The sequence below is a fragment of the Myotis myotis genome, unplaced genomic scaffold (assembly GCF_014108235.1).
Source record: "Myotis myotis isolate mMyoMyo1 unplaced genomic scaffold, mMyoMyo1.p scaffold_m19_p_3, whole genome shotgun sequence".
Classification (NCBI taxonomy): Eukaryota; Metazoa; Chordata; class Mammalia; order Chiroptera; family Vespertilionidae; genus Myotis; species Myotis myotis.
In genome coordinates this window covers 191764584-191789554 of record NW_023416335.1, presented here as the reverse complement: position 1 = coordinate 191789554, position 24971 = coordinate 191764584, and the positions used below count along the sequence as shown (strand labels likewise).

Sequence of the window (24971 nt, the reverse complement as noted above, 5' to 3'; positions counted from 1 at the left end):
TCGTTGCTGGGCAAGAATAATTGAGGACTACAAAGCTTCAAAGGCGGGGGGCGGGGGGCAGCCCATTATTGGGGAGTTTGAATCTACTAGACATGAGAGAGAAGAATCATTTAGTTTTTGGTTTCTGCAGAGGCAGAAAACTCTGGTGGGTTCCTATAGTAGAGATGCCAGGTGTGGCCGTGGCAGCTGCTGGCAACTGTGGGCTCTAGCAGAACTAGTACTTTCAGCAGCAGCCACAGGCCTGTGAGTTCCTAGATTTCTGCTCAGCAGAACAAGAGCCCCAGTCTCAAAGACAAGGACACACTTGCCCATTCTAGGTAACTTCTTTTTCTACTTTTTTCTTCCAATTTTATGGAAGCAGCCTCTAGTGGTTCAGCATAAGTCGGACAGAACTTGTGGGTAACCTGGGGACCCACTAGCTGAGATTGGCATCTTAAGTTGGAGGCAGTCTTGTGGGCCTGAGCTCATGTAATGTGGTATCTGACACTTTCTCCAGGTAGATAGTGTTAGAAATAAGTTAAATGGTGTGAAATGTAGCTGGTGTCACAAAATTCCTGTGTTTGAATTTGCTTGTAATAAACTTTCCACTGGGGAAAAAAAAACCTTGGCTCACCATTCTGGCTATCAGGATGACACTCAACTGAGCCACACCCGCCAGGGCAATGGAGGATTACTTTTGATCTAATAGGTAAATGGAAGTCACATTAGTATTTGATATAATAATTGATAACATTTATTGAAGGCAGGCACTGTTTTAAGTGCTTTGCATGTATTAATTTATTTATATTAACAATCCTATAGAGTAGGCACAGCGAATATTTGATTTAGTCACTCCTCAGCCAGGAAGATAGAAACCATTGTAGATATTTCAAACAGGGTATTGAATACAAGGATTTGGGTACAAAAGTATTGAAAGGACTAGAGAAATAAATAAGGAGAAAATAATATAACCAAAAGAGGCTGCTTCCATAAAATTGGAAGAAAAAGGTAGAAAAAGAAGTTACCTAGAATGGGCAAGTGTGTCCTTGTCTTTGAGACTGGGGCTCTTGTTCTGCTGAGCAGAAATCTAGGAACTCACAGGCCTGTGGCTGCTGCTGAAAGTACTAGTTCTGCTAGAGCCCACAGTTGCCAGCAGCTGCCACGGCCACACCTGGCATCTCTACTATAGGAGCCCACCAGAGTTTTCTGCCTCTGCAGAAACCAAAAACTAAATGATTCCTCTCTCTCTCTCTCTCTCTCTCTAATAGTTTAAATGTTTCTTCTGTTTTATAGTTTTTTTTTCTTTTACTTTTAAAATGGATTTGCAATCTCTCTGCACAAACTAAGTTCCAGAATCTAATTCAATGATTCTCTGTTCTCTTCACTTTTCAATAAGACATGACACATCCCTTTAGCAGAGCTTTTCAGAAACCCACTAGAGAGAAGGTCTAGGAAATGTTAGTGTGGGAGGGTGGGCATGAGCTTGAGTGCCAATAGATAATATTTGACACAATCCACATTTTGCAGGTGAGCAAATAATAACACAGAGTTTGAATAACTTCTGCACAGTCACACAATTAGTAAGTGGCAGAGCTGGGATTCTAACTCAGGCCTCTACTTGCCTTTCATTAATCCTTGGTATGTCCTGTTTACTCCAACTAAACCACTTTACTGTGTCATTCACTCATGTTGGGCTCACCTCCACCTTAATATGTGCTCATGTTTTCCCCCTGCTTGAAATGCCCTTTCAGCTTCTCTCAAGCCCTGATCCAATGAGAGAATTATAGATTGTTAGATATGAAAGCAACCTTAAAATAGTTACTTCCAGGCAGTAAAATTGGAAATGAAATCTTTCACTCGTTTACCCTTTATACTTCTGTATTTCAATTAATCTATACTAATAAAAGTGTAATATGTTAATTAGACCGGGTCGACCGGCCATCTTCTGGATGTCCGACTTCCTTCCGGACAAAGCCATGGGGGCCAAGGCAGAGGCAGTTAGGGGCAATCAGGGCGGCAGGGGAGGGCAGTTAGGGGCAATCAGGCCCAGATGGCGAGAGGGATGTCCGACTGCCGGTTTAGGCCCAATCCCAAGGGGTCCCTGATTGGAGAGGGTGTAGGCTGGGCTGAGGGAACCCCCCACCCCTGCACAAATTTCGTGCATCTGGCCACTAGTCTTTTTATAAGCATGTATTATTCTAGTAATTAGATGATAATAACAATAGAGATGATAGGAGATAGATAGATAGATAGATAGATAGATAGATAGATAGATAGATGATAGATAGAACAATAAACTCAACTCTTGACATGTTTTCTTGGGTCTTTCTGCCACAAAAATATTCTTCAGTGATTTGACTGCAAACAAAGGAGGAGCAGATACTATTGTTTGGACAATAAGCTGATTAATATAGAAAGTCCTTAACACAGGCAAGAGTGTTCAAATACTTTTGATCCAAATAAACTTTATTTCACATGCATATATGCAAAAGAATAATGTGGGTGAGAATTCCTTACAATGTATACTTAAAGCAGGAATCATTGCTCAAGTTCCTGCTTCAATCTTCTGCACTCTCCTGATGAGACACAGTCTAATTCCCCAAACTCCTGTCTATTTTCCAATCCCTAAAGCACTCTTCCCCTACCTGCCTCTGACTAGGCTCCCTGTAAACACTCTAAATAGCTTGTCATCCTTTTTGCCTTTAGAGGTCCTATAGTTTTTTAAAACCTTATTTCTATGTATGTCCTCTTTAGAAGATACTTTTCGAAAGAGGACATACAGAAGGCCAAGAGACATATGAAAACATGCTCAAAGTCACTACTCATCCAAGAGATGCAACTCAAAATAACATTGAGATACCATCTCCCACCTGTCAGGATGGCTATCATCAACAAATCAACAAATGACAAGTGCTGGAGAAGATGGAGAGAAAAAGGAACCCTCGTGCACTGCTGGTAGGAATGCAGACTGGTATAGCCAATGTGGAGAACAGTATGGAATTTCCTCAGAAAACTAAAAAAGGAACTCCCATTTGACCCAGTGATCCCAGTTCTAGGAATATATCCCAAGAAACTAGAAACACCAATCAGAAAGGATGTATGCACCCCTATGTTCATAGCAGCACAATTTACAATAGCTAAGATTTGGAAACAGCCTAAGTTCCCATCAGCAGATGAGTGGATTAGAAAACTGTGGTACATCTAAACAATGAAATACTATGCTGCTGTAAAAAGGAAGGAACTCCTACCATTTGCAACAGCATGGATGGACCTGGAGAGCATTATGCTAAACGAAATAAGTCAGTCAGAGAAAGATAAATATCACATGATCTCACTCATCTATGGATTATAATGAACAACAAAAACTGATGAACAAAAACTGATCCAAAGATAGAGAAGCATTGATCAAACCTCAGAGGGAAGGTAAGGGAGGGTGCGGGGAAGGGGGAGAGATCAACCAAAGGACTTGTATGCATGCCTATAAGCATAACCAATGGACACAGACACTAGGGAGGTGAGGGCACAAGCGGGGGGTGGAGGGGCAATGGGGGGATAAGGACATATATGTAATGCATTAATCAATAAAGAAAAAAATGAAAATCACAAGACACAGTAAGAGGAGATAAAAAAAATCAAAGGAAAAAATCCTCAGGTAAGGATTAACAATAAATAAATAAATAAATAAATAAATAAATAAATGGGAAAAAACCTTATTTCTACCTTATCTTATTTCTACCTTAAGACTTTCCTAGCTTGTCCCAGGCTAAATATACTGTTGCCTATTTAAATATACTTATGCTCTACTATTTTATTTCTACATTTATATTATTATAGCCTGAGTTGTATTACAATTTTTGTGTGTGTATGGGGCGCATATTTCTACTAGGTTGTGAATCTCAAGAAATAAGGACATAGTGTAAGGAGCCTCTGGGACAGCTTCAAGCATACCAACATCCGAATTATAGGGGTGCCAGAAGATGAGAGAGAGCAAGATATTGAAAACCTATTTGAAGAACTAATTACAGAAAACTTCCCCTTCCTGGTAAAAGAAATAGACTTACAAGTCTAGGAAGCACAGAGAACCCCAAACAAAAGGAATCCAAAGAGGACCACACCAAGACACATCATAATTAAAATGCCAAGAGCAAAAGGCAAAGAGAGACTCTTAAAAGCAGCAAGAGAAAGAAACTCAGTTACCTACAAGGGAATACCCATACGACTGTCAGCTGATTTCTCAACAGAAACTTTGCAGGCCAGAAGGGAGTGGCAAGAAATATTCAAAGTGATGAATGCCAAGAACCTACAGCCAAGATTACTTTATCCAGCAAAGCTATCATTCAGAACTGAAGGTCAGATAAAGAGCTTCACAGATAAGAAAAAGCTAAAGGAGTTCATCACCACCAAACCAGTATTATATGAAATGCTGAAAGGTGTCCTTTAAGAAGAGGAAGAAGAAGAAAAAGGTAAAGATACAAATTATGAACAACAAATATGCATCTATCAACAAGTGAATCTAAGAATCAAGTGAATAAATAATCTGATGAACAGAATGAACTGGTGATAATAATAGAATCAGGGACATAGAAAGGGAATGGACTCACTATTCTTGGGGCGGGGGGGAAGGGGTGTGGGGGATGTGGGAAGAGACTGGACAAAAATTGTGCACCTATGGATGAGGACAGTGGGTGAGGAGTGAGGGCAGAGGGTTGGGTGGGAACTGGGAGGAGGGGAGTTATGGGGGGGAAAAGAGGAACAAATGTAATAATCTGAACAATAAAGAGTTAATAAAAATATATAAAAAAAATAAAAGATGTTATTCGAGATTCATTACATGGTGTTGTGCAGGTCATTCCTCCCAGCCATTCCCAACCTTCACCCTCACATACCATAGAGTCATTTTGGTGCATTTCTAAAACAAAACAAAAGCAAACATTTAGAAAGTGAGTAGCTTATGAACAGGGTATTTTCTACCTAACAATGCTGTGTCCTGCAGAAAATTTCTGAGAAATGTGCTCTCCCACTTCTGTTTATTACTTTTCTTATCTGATAACATTTAGAAATGACTCATTTTGAAACACTTCCTGTAAAGTCAAATAGTCATCAAAAATGTGGAGTTTATCAACATAAAGGAAAAGAGAAAAGAAAGAGGAAGAGCTCAGCAAATTTCCTAAACATACTTCATGACTCCATTACGTGTGAGGACCCAACAGACAGGAGGTGGAGGGCTCCAGATCCATGCTAAAGCCTTCAGCTACTGTCTCAGCTTTCTGGTAAGAAACCCTCAACCTTCCTAATGCTGTGACCCTTTAATACAGTTCCTCATGTTGTGGTGACGCCCAACCATAAAATTATTTTCGTTGCTACTTCATAACTGTAATTTTGCTACTGTTATGAATCGTAATGTAAATATCTGATATGCAGGATGTATTTTCATTGTTGAAAATTGAACATAATTAAAGGATAGTGATTAATCACAAAAACAATATGAGAACTGCTGCCCTAGACCCACTTGATGACTTGAGCCTAGTTTGTTTTGCTTATTATACATGATGATTGCAGGGTCATTATCTTCTATTTCCCTTTATTCCTTCCCAACTTATACATCACTTCTTTTTTCTACATGTGCACCTTTCTTCTTCTAAATATTCCACATTCTATATATCTTTGCTTTTAATATATTCATTCTGAACTAATAGTGAATTTTTATGTCATTTTCTCCCCTCTCTTAAATCAGCTATGATTCACCTTCTGACTTTTGATTTCCATTTTCTCCAAAAGTTTTGTTTTGCAAATCATTGATTGCCTAGTATATAGAGACACATTGTTATATACATATATATGCGTATATATTCTTATTCTATTTCTCTTATTTTTATTTATCCTTTTTCTTATTCCTTCTTGCTACTGACTCTTTTCCTATAATTACTATTTGATTCTGGAATCTACTTTTCCTATCATAGTTGAATTTTAGTTTCAAATTTTACTTATCTTTTTAGTTACTGCAGTCAACTCAGTATTTAGAATAAAATAAAGAAATTCTCTATTTTTTTATTTAAAATTCTTTATTGTTGAAAGTATTACATATGTCTCCTTTTTCCCCCATTGACTTCTCCCCAGCCACTCCCATCCCCCAGCACACGCCCTCCCCCGCTACTGTCTGTGTTCATGCATACAAGTCCTTTGGTTGATCTCTTATCCCTCCCCCACCCTTTTCTTACTTCCCTCTGAGGTTTGACAGTCTGCTCATTGTTTCTATGTCTCTGGGTCTATTTTTGTTCATCAGTTTACTCTCTATTTATCTTAAATGTAGAGGTATTTTATAGTCAAAACACTTGAAGAATCATAAAAAGTGATCTTATTCTGAAAGACTTTAAAACTCTGATTTATATATACTTCATTTCAAGACAGATAATACGTGATATTTAAAAAAGCTCACACTGGATGACTCAATTGCTTTATATTGGAATTTTGCTTTTGTCAGTCTTTAATACTTCAGTTTGTGCAGCTCTCAGAACCTTTCCCTTTGTTAACAATACCAAAGGCATTTCAGTTATATGATTCTTTGTCATAAGAACTTATATGCAGCTCTAACTGGTTTGGCTCAGTGGATAGAGCATTGGCCTGCGGACTGAAAGGTCCTGGGTTTGATTCCAGATAAGGGCACATGCCCAGGTTTCAGACTCAATCCCAGGTCGGGGGGAGGGGAGGCGGGGTGGGGGGGTGCAGGAGGCAGTTGATCATTGATTTTTCTGTCACCACTGATGTTTCTATCTCTCTCCTTCTCTCTCTCTCTCCCTTCCTCTCTAAAATCAATACAAATATATATTTCAAAAATTAAATAATAGCCCTAACCAGTTTGGCTCAGTGGATAGAGCCTGCGGACTCAAGGGTCCGGGGTTTGATTCCAGTCAAGGGCATGTACCTTGGTTGCGGGCACATCCCTAGTAGGAGGTGTGCAGGAGGCAGCTGATCGATGTTTCTCTTTCATCAATGTTTCTAACTCTCTATCCCTCTCCCTTCCTCTCTGTAAAAAAATCAATAAAATATATATATATTTTTTTAATTAAATTAAAAAAAAAAGAACTTACATGCATGTATATATAGGCCATGGATACAGACAATAGTGTGGTGAAGACCTGGTGGGGGGCAGGGGGAAGGGGGTCAATGGGAGAAAAAGGGGGACATCTGTAATATTTTCAACAATAAAGATAAAATAAAAGTATGGTACTAAATGAAAGATGAACCTGGCGGATGGTGCATGCGGGTAGGCTAAATAGCCATCTCGGATGGTGATTAAAGAAAATTGAATTTACTTAAGGGAAAGGGATAGAGATAGGATACCCAAAGGGGGACAGGCTATCCAGCCACAGGGACATTGGGTGGATGATGGCAGCACCCAGGAGCTGAGGTTTCGTCCTTACATGAAGTCACTGGTGGGAAACTTGTCGTCAGTGGGTCTGGCGGCTGAGCTGGTGGGCTTGGAATACAGATGGAATGCAGGTGTGTGATCAGGTGCCTTCAGGACAGTTTCCATTCCTTGTATAGTCTGACTCCTGGTGTCCAGCACGTTTTTCCTGATCTTTTGTTCTCCTGTGGCGGGAAGCTTACAAATGGCTGTTAAGGATTGTATCATCCTACAGGCCTAACATTTACTTCCTTTTTCTATTTGTTAATAATTGTTCTTAACTGGGGCAAAGGTTTCTATCTTCAGTCAGTCATCCTAAGGAACAAGGCCCCCTGGTGCTTTTGGCGGGAGGGGGGTGGCGGAGAGATATATAAATAAAGTTACCCCACATATCAGAAACCAAACAGCTGGCAGCTTAGTATGTCCATTGCTGTAAGGAGGGGTGAAATTATCAGAACAATTCATATTGTAGTTACTGTAGACTGAAAAACAATAACTAGAACACCTAGTAAAAGTCCAACATTCGCCACAGGGAGCTACTATAGCAACCCTAAGAGAAAACATTCCTACAGTGGGTCCCAAAGCATAAAGGTCCCTGTATGTGATTTTCTTCCCAAAATGAATAGAATGAGTATAATTCTGTATATTAGCAATAGGTGTTCCAAGTCCTACTAGGCAAGATGGAAAGGGCCATTCTACATAGGTCCCTCCTTGAGGTGTTCCCTGGGTTCAGTCACCCATTCTTCCCCTCTGGCACCCTCTTCACTTTGGTGTGATGGATTCTGGGCTTTACCCCTGCCAGCTTCAGAGTAGTTGGAATGGTGACAAACACGCCCCAGGGTCCTGTCCATGGTGATCGTCCATGTTTTGAGTAGAGCTCTGTCTCCTGCTAAGAAGGGACATGGGGGGGGGGGGGGGGGGGAATCCCTAGCACATGCCAAACCATTAATTACAGTCAAGTGTTTGATTAAGATGCTGGGTTGAGTTTATGATACCCAAGACTGAGGAAACCTGAGGAGTGATTCGGGTCCTGAGGCAGTCACAGAGTCATCTATCTAGTTTTGCTGCTTTTCTGGGCCTGCAGCTGAAATACAACTGAGGCCTAGATGTTATCTTTAGGCAAGAAAATGTCAGGAGGTCTAAACTGCCTGACTAGTGATATGAAAGGGGAGGATTGGTTACCTTGGGAGCGAGGTTCTTGTTTTCCCAGTCTTGTACCTTGCTAGGCATCTGGAGCTTTCTGCCCAGGTGAGTTTCTGCATCTGGCCCATCGTCCTTGCTCTGAGGGTCTAACATTCTGGGGGTCTGTCTAACATTTCCCCCCATAAAGATTTTTGGTCCTGAATTCTTTCAGAGAAAAGGGGGCATCAGGTCTCTTCTATAGACACTTTCTGCTGGAAGGTGGAGATATTTTCCTTTAGAGCCAAAAATCCTTGCTCTCTGTCAGAGGGAAGATGAGGCCTGGGCATAAAAGGAGGTTGTGATGGTATATATGGGTGGTATCTCCTGAGTACAAGTAGGGCTTGTAACCTGGTGGAGACAAACTGTTTTATAAATTTTAGTATTATTGGGTGCCGAAACCGGTTTGGCTCAGTGGATAGAGCGTCGGCCTGCGGACTGAAAGGTCCCAGGTTCGATTCCGGTCAAGGGCATGTACCTGGGTTGCGGGCACATCCCCAGTAGGAGATGTGCAGGAGGCAGCTGATCGATGTTTCTCTCTCATCGATGTTTCTAACTCTCTATCTCTCTCCCTTACTCTCTGTGAGAAATCAATAAAATATATTAAAAAAAAAAAAAAAAAAAAAATCTTTAAAAAAAAAAAAAAAAAAAAAAAATTTTAGTATTATTGGGGAAAGCTAGAACAATAAGAATTATGACAAATGGTGTGGTGAAAGGAAAGAGACATTAGTTTGGAGGATTGTAGCCAAATATTTATGAAAACTAGGAAAAAATTCAGAATCTAGTTTAGTTTAGCTCATGGGTGAAAAATAAAACTTTGAAGATAATGAACTGAACTAGAGTCTAACATTGCGACTGTGTATATGGAATCTATTGAAACACATTCCCCCCCCCCAAAAAAATCACCCTCATTTTTATTAAATAGCCAATTAAGACCAATTTATTTACTGTATTTAGTTTAGTTTCAATATGGCCTGATTGTTTGCATGAGCACAAGAATAGCACTTGATTATATAGGCTTTCAAAAACTTGCTTTCCTGGAATCTCAAGATTGAGCCTTAATTAGCCTCTAGAGCAAAGATGATGAGCCACCTACTTGCCACCAAGTTTGCCTGCAATACCTGTAAAATGGGGTGAATCCCTCAAGTTTTTGAGGTTCCCAATGATGTCTTGAGTTCCTTCCTTGCCATCTCTCAGGAAAGCAACCCTTGTTCCTTACCTGGAAAGACTGCCATGAACCACGGGATCAAACAAGGTACCAGGCCATTTCTTGTAAGTGACTTTTGATTGGCTTCAATCCGTTTTTGAGAATGCTTTCTGGTGATGCCCAGAGTCTAAGCATGTCTCTCTCAGACATAACATTCCAGTCAAAGTCTTGGTTAATAAAACCATAATTGGTTTTATTGAATTCATGCAAAGAAACTTATTGCCATGACTTACTCATTAAGAATTACCAAATTCTGGAGGGATAAGGTAGGGAGAAAAATATAAAAGCTTCCATATTGCTTATGAAGGTCTAATTTATCAAATTGTTCTAGGGAATGAAAACAAGCTTTCTTATATTTTAAAGAGATGACCTGACCTGCTTAGAAACCTATAATTTAGAGTAAGTCAGAATCCTTGTTATGAATCTTTCCAAAGACTTAACTAATGTATTTGTAAATTCATCACAGCAAAATAATGATGGTCTGTAAATGACAAACTTGAGTGACAGTATTATAGACTTGACCATAAAACAATTGACAAAGAATCTTGCTTTTCTGTAGGATATCACATAAGATAATTTTTGGTAAATAATAATTATTATGAAATGACATAAAAAAACAATATAAAGAAAAAAAATTTTCCCTTGCTGGTTTGCTGATAATAAACTTTGTAGATTACTCAGATATTGTGTAACTAGCATAGGGATTAAGCAAGCAAAGTATCTGATTTTTTTTTGTCATTGAAGGCACACCTGCTGGGAGCTGTTTGGGTTTCAAAATAAATCTAATATTGCAGAAATCTAATCTTTAGTATTCCTAAACTTGTTATCCTTAGTGAATGCAAGGATACTTTTCTGGTGATACTTGATTTAAATAAAAATTGCATTTTCATCATTCAAAACAAAACAAAAACAATATAAAGTTTAGAATATATATCTAAACTTTATATTGTTTTTATATATATATATATATATATATATATATATATATATATATAACAAGATGCAACGTTTTAAAAGTATTGAGCACTGGAGACAGTTTATAAATGCCCCAATGTGTGGATTACAAACATCTGAAGTACTACTGCCAGATGCTTCCCATAGGGAAACATTACTCTAGGCTTGGCCAGTGTCACTGACAAGAAACCTGTTATTCCTGAAAATTTCCTTTTGAACTTGACTCTGAATCTTTGCAAGTTCCTTCCTAGAGGAGACTGAAATTTCTAGAATATTCATATTAACAAAAATATAGATGTATTATTATTTGGCAAAACTTCCCATGTAATTTTTCAAGCATATTAAATGGGCCTAATTAGTTTAAAAATTTAGGAGAGAGAATGAATCCTTAAGGTATTCCAGGGCCGTGGAATAGCTCAAAGTTGTTTCTCTGTTGAAAAAGTCTTCTGAAATTTAAATTTTGGGAAGGTTGTCATATATACTTAACCAACATATTATATTTTAAATCTTTTGTAGATCTAGGCAGAACAAAATGTTAACAAAAGAAACATTCAAACCTTAAAAAATTTTTGTGCGTTTATTTGAGTCAAACTATCATCAATTGCTGGGAAGCAGAATCTCAACACATTGAGATAATGCTCCAGAGAAAGGTGATTTTTCACCTATTTTTATAAATTACCATCAAAGGAGGAGATGTAAGTGGGTTACATGAAATTTGTTGGTATAGATTAGGGAGGTTGGAGAAAGTAAAGGGGAGATGGAACCTCTGGAATTGGATAAAAAGTTAAATGATAGACATGTGCTTCTTTTACATAGGTGGGCATAATTAATAGTCAACAATTAATAAGATAACAACAACAATAATACTGAGGGAATTTGTGATCTGTGCCCTGGCAACATTTGTTGTGCCCTTCATGGTCAGAAAAAGGGAAGTTACAAGTTACCCTGGCATTTCACAGTTATGTTATCTTAGATGCAAAAAGACAACAAGCTCAGTAAAGATCGAAGTTGATCTTTGTCAGGGAAGATACTGGCCTAGGGCATGAATACCCGTTATAAACTGCTTTTTAATGAAAAGGTTTTAACTTCAGACCATCCTTTGTGGTTTCTTTAGGTCTATGAATTTGCAAGGCCACCATGCAGGCCTTCCTTGAGTTAGTCAGGTTAGCATGTGGTTCCTTTTCGTCCACAAAAGGTATATAGCTTAATGGTAACAATTTTAAAGGCTGTTAATTAAACTTAAACCAGTTTTGATATTAAATATTTTGTCTAGACCATAGGATTCTATTGAATTTATGTAAGTATTCAATTTCTGTAGGCCAATAAAACATTACACCCTAGTAGTGCCATCCAAACATTACACATAACATACAGACAAATACATGAAGACCATAGAAACCAGCATTTCTTAGATTGACATTTATGAACACACTTGAAACACACTCACTACAAGAAACACACCTGCCGAAACCGGTTTGGCTCAGTGGATAGAGCGTCGGCCTGCGGACTGAAGGGTCCCAGGTTCGATTCCGGTCAAGGGCATGTACCTGGGTTGCGGGCATATCCCCAGTAGGGAGTGTGCAGGAGGCAGCTGATTGATGTTTCTCTTTCATCGATGTTTCTAACTCTCTATCTCTCTCTCCCTTCCACTCTGTAAAAAATCAATAAAATATATTTAAAAAAAAAAAAAAAGAAAAGAAACACACCTTCAACAAAGCACTAGACATTACATCAACTGCTCTAAATGTACTTTATAGAGTTTCTGTAACAAAAGCTATAATCAGGTGAACTTAAAACTTGTCTAGCAGTACTGTTTTGGAATTTCATGCTACTTTAGCATATCTAGATATTTATCATTTAACTCAGCAATGCTCCAAAGCCTTTAAGTTACAAAGACTTTGGAAAATGATGTACAGGCACATGAGGCTGGAGAAAAGGCGGGCGGGGAGAGGAGGGAGCAGACCCGGCTGGGTGTTCCCAGGCCTCCGGCAGCTTGGATTTAAAACTGCCACATTTTGCCTGACTGGTTTGGCTCAGTGGATAGAGCGTCGGCCTGCGGACTCAAGGGTCCGGGGTTCGATTCCAGTCAAGGGCATGTACCTTGGTTGCGGGCACATCCCCAGTAGGGGGTGTGCAGGAGGCAGCTGATCGATGTTTCTCTCTCATCGATGTTTCTAACTCTCTATCCCTCTCCCTTCCTCTCTGTAAAAAAATCAATAAAATATATTTTTTTAAAAAAAAGAAAGTGAAAAGGCCAACAAAATTAAACATGCTTTAAAAAAAGTTAAAAAAAAAATAAAACTGCCACATTTTTCCTTAGAGATAACATTCTAAATGGTGTGATAATGAGTTCTGTTTCTGGTTATAGCCTGACCGTTATGTGTCTGCAGTTTTGTAGTAAAGAAAGTTGCTCTTTGGGAAGGGAGGTGGCAAGAAGGCAAAATCAGGGGTTTCGCGTGGTTTTAGGGAGCTGGGAGTGGAGGCATAAACAATAGGACAGGAGAAGCAGAGTTCAGGGTGGTGGTGGAGCTCCAAGAAGACCTAAACATAGGAAATCTCAGACTATTTGTCTAGGCGGTGGCAGTATAAACCCAATTGGAGAATGGTGGATACTTAAGAGTGCCATCCTGGGGCCAGATCTCCTGATATGCAGTCATGGGCCCTAGCTGGTTGGGCTCAGTGGATAGAGCATCGTCCTGTGGAATGAAGGGTCCCGGGTTCAATTCCAGTCAAGGGCACATGCCTGGGTTGTGGGTTCGATCCCCAGTGTGGGGCATACAGGAGGCAGCCAATCAATGATTCTCTCCCATCATTGATGTTTCAATCTCTCTCTCCCTTTCCCTTCCTCTCTGAAATCAATAAAAATATATTTAAAAATATAAATTAGACAATGTGTGGCCATGCTGTATTGCAATAAAAAAAAAGAGGCACTTGTGTCTAATTCTGTCTCCTAAATGGAGGGCCTTAAGAGTCTGTAAAAGGCAGGCCAGAGATGAGTCCCTAGGAAGGGTTGAGGTTGAATTGCCCATGGTGTTACTGCCATACGGGCATTTGCAGGGAGAAAACAATGGCCAGTGTCCCAGCCTGGTTGCTGCCCCTTTTTTGTGCTGAAGCTTATTCCAGGAGGCATCCCTCGATGACTAGAAAAGACTCCGTTCGGGACTCAGTGACCCCCAGTGGCTAGGGATAAAGAGGGGTGCTCCCGCTATGCCAAAACTCACATGCTGAATCTCACAGTCCCCCAAATAAAATCCTAGGGGGCGTTTTGGACCAGGATTTGGGCGGTGTGTGGTTTTCATAGTGTGCCTCCATTGCTTGGACGTGTGCTTAACACCAGCGAGCTGCCTAGAGCAATCTTGCCCATCCCAAGCCCAGTTTATCCTGTCACGGGAATCTTCTAGTGGTAGCCACAGTAGAGGCTTTGAAAAGGCTGACCCACGCCCGCAAGTGGTGGCCCCATGGGGAGCCGAAAGTCTTGGTCCCTAGTGCCCTCTTCCCAAAAATGAAGTAACTCACCCATTAGTAGAAATCAGAAGGTCTGATGATCTGGCACTCCTGCCGCTGCTGGGGAGTCGGGAAGGCCTTGGTTGCTGTTAGACCCAGAGACTAAAAGTCTCTAAGCGTAGGGGTGGGGTGAGGGGAAGGGAAGGAAGAAAGCTTCCCTTCTGGATATCCCCCTATAGGCCACCAAAATGAAAGGTGAACATGGTGGATAGTGGATGCAGGCAGGCTAAACAACTATCTCAGTCGGTGAGTAAAGGAAAATGAATGTATTTAAGAGAAGTGGGTGGGGGTTAGGATATCCCAAGGGAAGGGCTGCACAGCACCCAGCCACGGGGACATTGGGTCAATGAGAGCAGCACCCAGGAGCTGGACTTTCATCCTTATAGGCAGTCACTGGTGGGTCTAGGGTAGTGATGGCAAACCTATGACACGCGTGTCAGAGGTGACACGCGAACTCATTTTTTTGGTTGATTTTTCTTTGTTAAATGGCATTTAAATATATAAAATAAATATCAAAAATATAAATCTTTGTTTTACTATGGTTGCAAAGATCAAAAAATTTCTATATGTGACACGGCACCAGAGTTAAGTTAGGGTTTTTCACAATGCTGACCCGCCGAGCTCAAGAGGTTCGCCATCACTGGTCTAGGGGCTGAGCTGGTGGGCTTGGAATGCAGATGGAATGCTCGAGTGTGATCAAGTGCCTTTAGGACAGTTTCCAATTCCTTGTGTGGTCTGATCTGACACCTGGTGTCCTGCAAGTTTTTCCTGGTGTTTTGTTCTCCTGTGGCAGGACTCACAAATAGCTCTCAAGGATTGTGTTGCCCTACAGGCCCAACACTAAATGTCAAAAGAGGGAGAGAGAGAGAGAGAGAGAATCAGCCTGACAGCAATTGGACCTAGGATTTGGGAACCCTCCTATTTGCATGTGTAAAAGTCAACTCATTTGCTGAGTATCAGTGTCAAAAAACTGCAAAATAAAAATAGAGACAACGAGAGATGGTTGCTAAGTTTATTTTTAGTCCTAGCATTCTCTGACTCTCTCCTTCTCTCGGTGTTTTACGGATCTATGCATGAATGCGTGTGTTGGGGTAGGACGTGGGATCAGGGTCACTGTCATGCACAAAAAGAAAAGAAGAGACCCTAACAGGACTTGAATATTTGAATAGATAAGGCTGAGGGAAAGGGAATGAGGATAACTTTTTTTAAAGCATTATTTTGTTGACTCAGTTACTTTAACTTCTGCTAAATATTTTTGATTCTATGACATTGGGTTAACTCAGCAGAACCACTTCCAAGTGACAAAATATATTGGGCCTTTATAAAGGGAAACATAAAATGCTGTTACAGCTACTAAACTGGGAACTGGAAAACGAAGAGGAAGTTAGAAGAGACAGCATCCTTACTGGAGTAAATGAATAAAAATAAGAATTTTAAACTTAGTTTAAAAAGATTAAAAAGTACCCCGCCCAAATGAACATCCATCCATTCGAGTTATATTTAATCTTTCTGTCATAGAAGGCATTATGCTAAATTCTGTGGAGCAAGCTTTTAGAAACAAGACTCATTTTTACCGTCATGAAATTTAAGGCCAGTATGATAAATAGGACAGCCACTATAATAATTACAATATGAGATAAAATGTGTCATTGCACAGAGACTATGCAAAGAGGTTCAAATCTCTCTCTTTATCTCTCTCTCTCTCTCTCTCTCTCTCTCTCTCTCTCTCTCTCACACACACACACACACACACACACACACACATTAAGAGGCTGAATAATTAATTTCTGATTGGGATTATTAGAGGAAGTTTCAAGGAAAATATAATATTTGAACTGATCTTGAACTAGGCTTTTAACAGGTAGAAATTAAAGATGGAAAAAAGAGGAGGTTAAGGTAAAGGACATAATTTCAGATAGAAGTAAACTTCATTAACTAAAGTACAGAAAATAGCATTAATTTGGAATAGTGAGCTGTTCAAGAAAACTATAAAGTATTGTACATTCAGAATTAGGGGAGGGCAATGTCACAGAGGGCAAAAGAAGAGAGTGCCAAGGAGTTAATGTATCAAGTGATACATATTATATTAGAGGATGGAGACAGGGAAAAAGATGCTTGGATTTGTTATTTAGAGGTAATTTTAATGGAGCAGAAGGCAAAGTACACAGGGTTGAGAAATGAGTGGTCAGAACAACAGACCACAAAACAAGCCAGTACCTTTGAAAAAGAGAAACTAGGCTAAATTAAGACACTTAAGAAACGTAACATTTCTGAGGCAAGTGTGATCCTAAGTTTGATATAATTGTGGGCAAATCAGCTATAAAAGATATTTTGGGGACAGTGGGAAGAATTGAATCAAGATTGAGTATTCCTTAAGGTACAATCATACTGTATAATGTGGAGATTGATAACTGAAAAAAAGAAAGTAGTTTATAAAACAATATGCATTTACACCCACATTCATAGCACTGTTATTCACAATAGCTAAAACGTTGAAGCAACTCAAATATCCATTGACCAATGAAAGAATAAACAAAATGTGACCAATACATACAATGAAATAGTATTCAACTTTAATAATGAAGGAAATTCCAACACATGCTATAACTTGGATGAATCTCAAGGATATTGTGCTAAGTGAAATAAGCCAGTCACAACAAAGATGAATGCTGTATGATTCCACCTATACTGTAGTCAACTGCATAGAAACAAAATAGAATGGTGATTACAATAGGCTGGGGGAGAGGGAAGTAGGGAGTTGTCAAATAGTATAGAGTTTTAGTTTTGCAATGTGAGAAAGTCCTGGATTTTGCACAATAATGTAAATATACTTAACACTACTGAACTATATGCTTAAAAATGGTTAAGATGGTAAATTTTTGTTACATGTATTTTACTGCAATTAAAAATGCTCACAAACAAATATGTACATTTGATCTATTTTGTTAAATTGTGCATAACAAAAAATATACATACATATATACAAGTATTAATGTAAACACATACATACACATATCCTATCTAATAAAAGAGAAACATGGTAATTGGCGTACGACCGCTACCCTTCCCATTGGCTAATCAGGGAGATATGCAAATTAACTGCCAGCCAAGATGGCAGCCAGCAGCCAGGCAGCTTGAAACTAACATGAGGCTTGCTTGCTTCAGTGACGGAGGACTCCAACGTTCCCTGCCTGCCGCTGCAGGCCTCTGAGCTGCAAGCAACTATGTAACAAACATAGAAGCTAAACAAAACCCGAGAAACCTGCCGGGCTTCAGCCAGCAGGATCGCAACATTGTAAGCAAAGGCCAGAAACCTACTTTCAGCAGCGGAGGCCTAAGAGCTGGAGCCAAGCCTCAAAGCTAAAGCTGGCCCAGATTAAAAAAAAAAAAGAAAGAAAAAAAGGAGCAGTTGGGAGCTTCAGTCACCCCCAGCCTGAAAACAGCCCTCAGCTCCTCACCCAGACTGGCCAGGCACCCCAGTGGGGACCCCCACCCTGAAGGGTGTGTGACCAGCTGCAAACAGCCATCATCCCCTCACCCAGGCTGGCCAGGACCCCAGTGGGGACCCCCACCCTGAAGGGTGTGTGACCAGCTGCAAACAGCCATCATCCCCTCACCCAGGCTGGCCAGCCACCCCAGTGGGGACCCCCACCCTGATCCAGGACACCCTTCAGGGCAAACCAGCCGGCACCCACCCATGCACCAGGCCTCTACCCTATATAGTAAAAGGGTAATATGCCTCCCAGCACCAGGATCAGCGGAGCTGTGAGGCCTCCCAGCACCGGGATCAGTGTGACAGGGGGCAGCGCCCAAACCCCCTAATCGCCCTGCGGCTCTGTGTGTGACAGGGTGCGGCGCCCCAACCCCCTGATCGGCCCTGCTCTGTGTGTGACAGAGTGCGGTGCCCCAATCTCCCCCCCCTCCCCCCACGGGCCCTGCTCTGTGTGTGACGGGGTAGAGCCATAACCTCCCCATCGGCCCTGCCCTGAGTGTGAGAGTGGCAGCACCCCAACCCCCTGATCGGCCCTGCTCTGTGGGTGATAGAGGGCGGTGCCCCAACCCCCTGATGGGCCCTGCTCTGTGTGTGACAGGGGGCTGCGCCCCAACCCCCTGATTGGCTCTGCTCTGTGCATGACAGGGGGTGGCGCCGCAACCTCCCCATCGACCCTACCTTGAGTGTGACAGGGGATGGTGCCCCAACCCCCCAATTGGCCCAACCTGAGCGTGACTTAGGGTGGAATCACAACCTCCCAATTCGCCCTGCTCTGTGTATGACAGGGGGCGGCGCCCCAACTCCCCAATCGGCCCTGCTCTGAGCCCGACCAGGGGCTGCACCTAGGGATTGGGCCTGCCCTCTGCCACCTGGGAGCAGGCCTAAGCCAGCAGGTCGTTATATCCCGAGGGGTCCCAGACTGCTAGAGGGCACAGGCCAGGCTGAGGGACCTCCCCTCCCCCCCGAGTGCACAAATTTTTGTGCACCGGGCCTCTAGTATGTATATAAAAGATCCAGAAGGTATTAAGGTGCTAAAGTAATAATCAATGACTGGTAGAATATGGGATTTTTTTTTCTTATTCTTTTTTTAAATATATTTTTATTGATTTCAGAGAGGAAAAGAGAGAGGGAGAGATATAGAAACATCAATGACGAGAGAGAATCACTGATCGGCTACCTCCTGTACAGCCCCATGCTGGGGACCAAGCCCACAACCCAGGCATGTGCCCTGACTGGGAATCGAACCATGACCTCCTGGTTAATAGGTCAACACTCAACGACTGAGCCACCCTTGCCGGGCTATTTTCTTCTTCTTCTTCTTTTTATTTTTATGCAATCTTTATTGTTCAGATTATTACATTTGTTCCTCTTTTTTCCCCCCCACAACTCCCCTCCTCCCAGTTCCCACCCCACCCTCCGCCCTTACTCCCCACCCACTCTCCTCATTCATAGGTGCACGATTTTTGTCCAGTCTCTTCCCGCATCCCCCACACCCCTTCTCCCCCCAAGAATAGTCAGTCCATTCCCTTTCTATGCCCCTGATTCTATTATAATCACCAGTTCATTCTGTTCATCAGATTATGTATTCCCTTGATTTTTAGATTCACTTGTTGATAGATGTGTATTTGTTGTTCATAATTTGTATCTTTACCTTTTTCTTCTTCTTCCTCTTCTTAAAGCATTTCATATAATACTGGTTTGGTGGTGATGAACTCCTTTAGCTTTTTCTTATCTGTGAAGCTCTTTATCTGACCTTCAATTCTGAATGATAGCTTTGCTGGATAAAATAATCTTGGTTGTAGGTTCTTGGCATTCATCACTTTGAATATTTCTTGCCACTCCCTTCTGGCCTGCAAGTTTCTGTTGAGAAATCAGCTGACAGTCGTATGGGTACTCCCTTGTATGTAACTGACTGTCTTTCTCTTGCTGCTTTTAAGAGTCTCTCTTTTCCTTTTGCTCTTGGCATTTTAATTATGATGTGTCTTGATGTGGTCCTCTTTGGATTCCTTTTGTTTGGGGTTCTCTGTGCTTCCTGGACTTTAAGTCTATTTCTTTCACCAGGTAGGGGAAGTTTTCTGTGATTAGTTCTTCAAATAGGTTTTCAATATCTTGCTCTCTCTCATCTTCTGGCACCCCTATAATTCTGATGTTGGTATGCTTGAAGCTGTCCCAGAGGCTCCTTACACTGTCTTCGTATTTTCGGATTCTTTTTTCATTTTGCTTTTCCGGTTGGGTGTTTTTTGCTTCTTCGTGTTTCAAATCTGTGACTTGATTCTTGCACTCCTCTGGTCTGCATTGGGAGTCTGTATAATATTCTTTATTTCAGTCAGTGTATGCTTAATTTCTAGTTGGTCCTTTATCACAACATCGAGGGTCTCACTAGATTTCTTGAGGATCTCACTACATTTATCGGCGTTCTCACCAGTCTTTTCGAGGGCTTTACTAAATTTATCGGCAGCTTCTAGACCGTTCTTGAAACACCTTAAAAGTGTGGTTTTGAACTCTATATCCAGCAGTTTGCTTTCCTCCATTTCTGTCCTTTGTGTCCTGTTTCTTTGTCTCCGCATTTTTTATGCTTTCTTGGTGCACCCCCTTGTGGTCTTTGTGCACAGTCTTGTTGTAGTTAAGCCTTGATTGTTGTAGGTAACACTGGGGGGGATTTGACCTCCAGGCCAACTGGCTGTGAGAATCAGCTGTGTCTGCAGTGGGAGAATTTCTGTCCTGATCTCTAGGGAGGCGCTAATCTAGCCTCTGCCTGAGGCTATCCAGCAAATGCCTGTGTGCAAGGCTTGGGTGTGGCGGGCCCCAGGGGATCAAGAGGGTGAGTGGAGCATGCAGTTATGGCTGCTCTCAGTCCTGCCTTCAGAGGCTCTGCTTCTCAGTGTCCCAGCAATTGCTTCAAGTACCTCGGAGAGAAAGCTGCCCTCGAGTTCCGACTGATGCCAGACCGTCCCGCTTCTCCCGTTTGAGTCTGGGTCCCTAGAGACTTGCTCGGAGCTGGAGCTCAGAGCCTGAGAATCCCTCCCGATTGAAAAAGACAACCACGCCCTCAGCCGCCAGCCAGCTCTGCATGCACCTCCGCACCTTAGTATTTTACTTCCGCATCGCACCTCCTCTGAGTCTTGGTATGCTTTTCTCTTTTCTTCTAGTTGTAGAATTTCCACTCAGGCAGCCTTCCTGTGGTTCTGGGTGATGTCCGTTCCGTCTTTTAGTTGTATTTTTGAAGTGGTTGTGCGCGATAGCAATCTCTGGTGTTTACCTATGCCGCCATCTTGGTTTCTCCTCTTAAATTTCTTATTCTTGTCTATATTTTTATGCATATTTTCTGCTTCTGTTAATATAAAGTTATTGTTTCTGTTATATTCAATACAAGAGACAAGAAAGAAATAATGGGTGGTGAGAAAAATCAATGCCAAGAGTGTAAACAACTCTTGAGAAACTGAACAGCAAAAGGAAAAGTTGATGTTGTATCTAAAAGATATAATTGAGTCTAGGACCTTTTTCTCTGGTGGTGAGTCCTTTGAAAATCTGGTAGAGAATAGATGGACCTCTTCCCTCAAGGAAATGAAAATATTAAAGTTAAAATGTTCCCTATCATTTGAGGTAAAAATGGGGCTTCTAAAAGCCCTTTCATGGATTTAAAGTTGGGAACCCCTAATATAAAAGTCATTGTTTGCCCTAGCTGGTTTGGCTTGGTGGATAGAGTGGTGGTCTGCGGACTGAAGGGTCCCAGGTTCAATTCCAGTCAAGGACACATGTCTGGGTTGCGGATTCAATCCCCAGTGTGGGGTGTGCAGGAGGCAGCCAATCAATGATTCTCTCTCAACACTGATGTTTCTATCTCCCTCTCCCTCTCCCTTCCTTTCTGAAATCAATAAAAATATATTTTTTTAAAAAATTAAAAGTTATTGTTTGTCCATTAGACTCATTTGTTTGTTTTTAATAGGAAATATTAAGTAAGGAAAGTAATCAGTGGAGAATGAGAGATTAAAAATCCAAAAAAAAGGGAGAAATTTACATTGATATAAACTTTCAAATTAGGTTATTTTGATACACACTTAAATAGATACAGTAGGTTTTAAATGGTCTATCCAAGCCTGACTAGCATGGTTCAGTGGTTGAGTGTCCACCTATGAACCAGGAAGTCATGGTTTGATTCCTGGTTGGGGCACAGGCCCGGGTTGCAGGCTCGATCTCCAGTGTGGGGCATGCAGGAGGCAACCAATCAATGATTCTCTCTCATCATTGATGTTTCTATCTTTCTGGCCCTCTTCCTTCCTCTCTAAAATCAAATATATATATATAATTTTTTTAATAATTAAGTAAATAGCCGAAACCGGTTTGGCTCAGTGGATAGAGCGTAGGCCTGCGGACTGAAAGGTCCCAGGTTTGTTTCCGGTCAAGGGCATGTACCTGGGTTGCGGGCACATCCCCAGTAGGAGATGTGCAGGAGGCAGCTGATCAATGTTTCTCTCTCATCGATGTTTCTAACTCTCTATCTCTCTCCCTTCCTCTCTGTAAAAAATCAATAAAATATATTAAAAAATAATAATAATAATAATTAAGTAAATAGTCTATCAGAGAAAGTTTTGTGTTATTCAATGTGAAATCAAGGAATATAAACTAAAACAGTATAAGGGCCTGTGCAGTTCTACATCATTATGTGGGAAGGTTAGATTTCCAAGATACCCATTTTTAAAAAGATAATGTTACTTTAAATATGTTTGTTTCTCTTTTTGCAGAAATTTAGCAATGGCGTATTTCCCGGATGAGACCAATTCAACTGACATACACTCCCAGCCTTGGTATGAACCCCCAGTAATTCTGTCCATGGTCATTCTCAGCCTCACTTTCTTATTGGGATTGCCAGGCAACGGGCTGGTGCTGTGGGTGGCTGGCCTAAAGATGAAGTGGACCGTGAACACTGTTTGGTTTCTCCATCTCACACTGGCAGACTTTCTCTGCTGCCTCTCCTTACCCTTCTCCTTGGTTCACTTGGCTCTCAAAGGACACTGGCCTTATGGTTGGCTCCTATGCAAGCTCATTCCTTCCATCATCATCCTCAACATGTTTGCCAGCGTCTTCCTACTGACTGCCATTAGCCTGGACCGCTGCCTTTTGGTACTCAAGCCCATCTGGTGCCAGAATCACCGCAATGTAAGGACAGCCTTCATTGTCTGTGGATGTATCTGGGTGGTGGCTTTTGCAATGTGTATACCTGTGTTCATGTACCGGGAAATGTTCACCATACACAACCATACTATGTGTGGCTACAATTTTGGTACCAGTGGCTCATTAGATTATTCATACTACACTTATGATCAACCGCAAAATGCATCTCTTGACAACCCCATTGTTCAGTTGCCTGGAGAATTGGTTGACAGGTCAGATGCTTTCTCTTCACAAAGAAATGATCATCCTTGGACAAGTACCACGCTCCTCCATGCTGAAACATTTCAAAGACCTCCTGGAGATTCAGTTCCTGTGGATTCAACTAGATTATCTGATCAACATCCATATTATAATTTAACTAAACCTGCTGATGAGGCCTCCCCAACAATCCCCATTGGCCTTCCCATTGAAGATCACAGAATTAACTCACCGCATGACTCTGATGCTTTCCTCTCTACCAATTTAGAGCTTTTCTCTAGTACCTCTAGTAATGCCCTATACACAATTGAGCCATCACAAGATTTCCAGGACTATACTGAAGGTGACATTGAATATTACAATGAAGTTGCAACACCCCAGGTGATAATAACCATCACTAGGTTAGTGATTGGTTTCCTGCTGCCCTGTATTGTCATGGTGACCTGTTATAGTCTCATTATCTTCCAAATGTGGGGTCGCTCTATCAAGGCTCAGAGCAAAACCTTCCAGGTGGCCATAGTGGTGGTGGTTGTCTTCATTGTCTGCTGGGCCCCATACCACATTTTTGGAGTCCTCTTTTTGTTTATTGGCTCAGAGACTCCCTTGAAGGAAGCTCTGCTATCCTGGGACCATGTGTCCATTGCCCTCGCATCTGCGAATAGTTGCTTCAATCCCTTCCTCTATGCCCTTATGGGGAAAAATTTTAGGAAGAAAGCAAGGCAGTCTGTGCAGGGCATTCTGGAGGCAGCTTTCAGCGAGGGGCACACACATTCTACCAGTTGTACCCAAAGCAAAGGCTTTTATGGAAGAAACAGCAGTACAGCTGTGTGAGAATCTGGAGCATTTGACCCAAGCACTTGACTCAAGCAGAGTTTCTTAGATATTCACCAAGTGCGACATGTTTCTAAAAGAGCAAGGGACATGGTGAACAGGGATTTCGGAAAACACCAAAGACTCAATCTTGAGGCCTTCAAAGTGTGGTCCCAGACTAGTGGCATCAGCATCACCTGGAAACTCTCTGGTCCATCCTAACTTGAAAACAAGTTCTCTTGTTTCTGATGAAACCTACGTCTGAGAGACAATGCACAAATTAATCTACTTCTATCCCAAACTAAGCCACCTGAGATAAATGAGAATCTAGTCTGTTGTAAAATGTTTCTTTCCATCCTTAAATTTTTTATTTAGTATATCGAAATTCCCTTCCAGGTTCATTATAAAACCAATTATCCTAGCTCTAAGTGAAAGGTGATCATTTATTCTATGGCTTTATTGTTATACTGTTGGTGGTGGTGGGGATGGTTTTAAATAAAGAGAAGGTGCAGGTTGGGGGTGGTAGTAAAGGGTAAAGGGGCCACATATGGTGACAGAGATGATTTGACTTTGGTTGGTGGGCATACAATGCAATATACAAATCATGTATCATAGAAATGTACACTTGAAACCTATATGACTGTATTAACCAATGTCACCCCAATACATTTAGTGAAATAGAAAAATTTTTTTTAAAGAAATAGTCTATGACCCTAGCCAGTTTGGCTCAGTGGATAGAGCCTAGGCCTACAGACTGGAGGGTCCCGGGTTCGATTCTTGTCAGGGGCACATGCCTGGGTTTTAAGCTTGATTCCCAGTTGGGGGGTGGGGGGGATGCAGGAGGCAACCTATCAATGATTCTCTCTCATCATTGATGTTTCTCTCTCTCTCCCCCTTTCCCTTCCTCTCTGAAATCAATAAATATATATTTTTTTAAAAAGAAAAAGAAATAGTCTATGAAAACAAGGATGTATGAGTCTGAAGCAAGTACAATGCCAGACACTTCCTATTTGGAATACTCATGGATACAGGACACAATTCCAAGTTTCCTTTATCGCAACTAAATAAGA

The 24971-nt window shown here is 41.3% G+C and overlaps 1 protein-coding gene across 1 annotated transcript; it reads left to right on the top strand.

Annotated features, from left to right (window-relative positions):
• Positions 1–5113: 5113 nt before the first annotated feature.
• On the top strand, positions 5114–24536 carry C3AR1 (complement C3a receptor 1). The gene is made up of 2 exons (XM_036301025.1): positions 5114–5249; positions 22464–24536. Exon 2 carries the CDS (start codon positions 22474–22476, stop codon positions 23920–23922), a length of 1449 nt encoding a protein of 482 aa, XP_036156918.1. The 5' UTR covers positions 5114–5249; positions 22464–22473; the 3' UTR covers positions 23923–24536.
• The last annotated feature ends 435 nt before the right edge of the window (positions 24537–24971 follow it).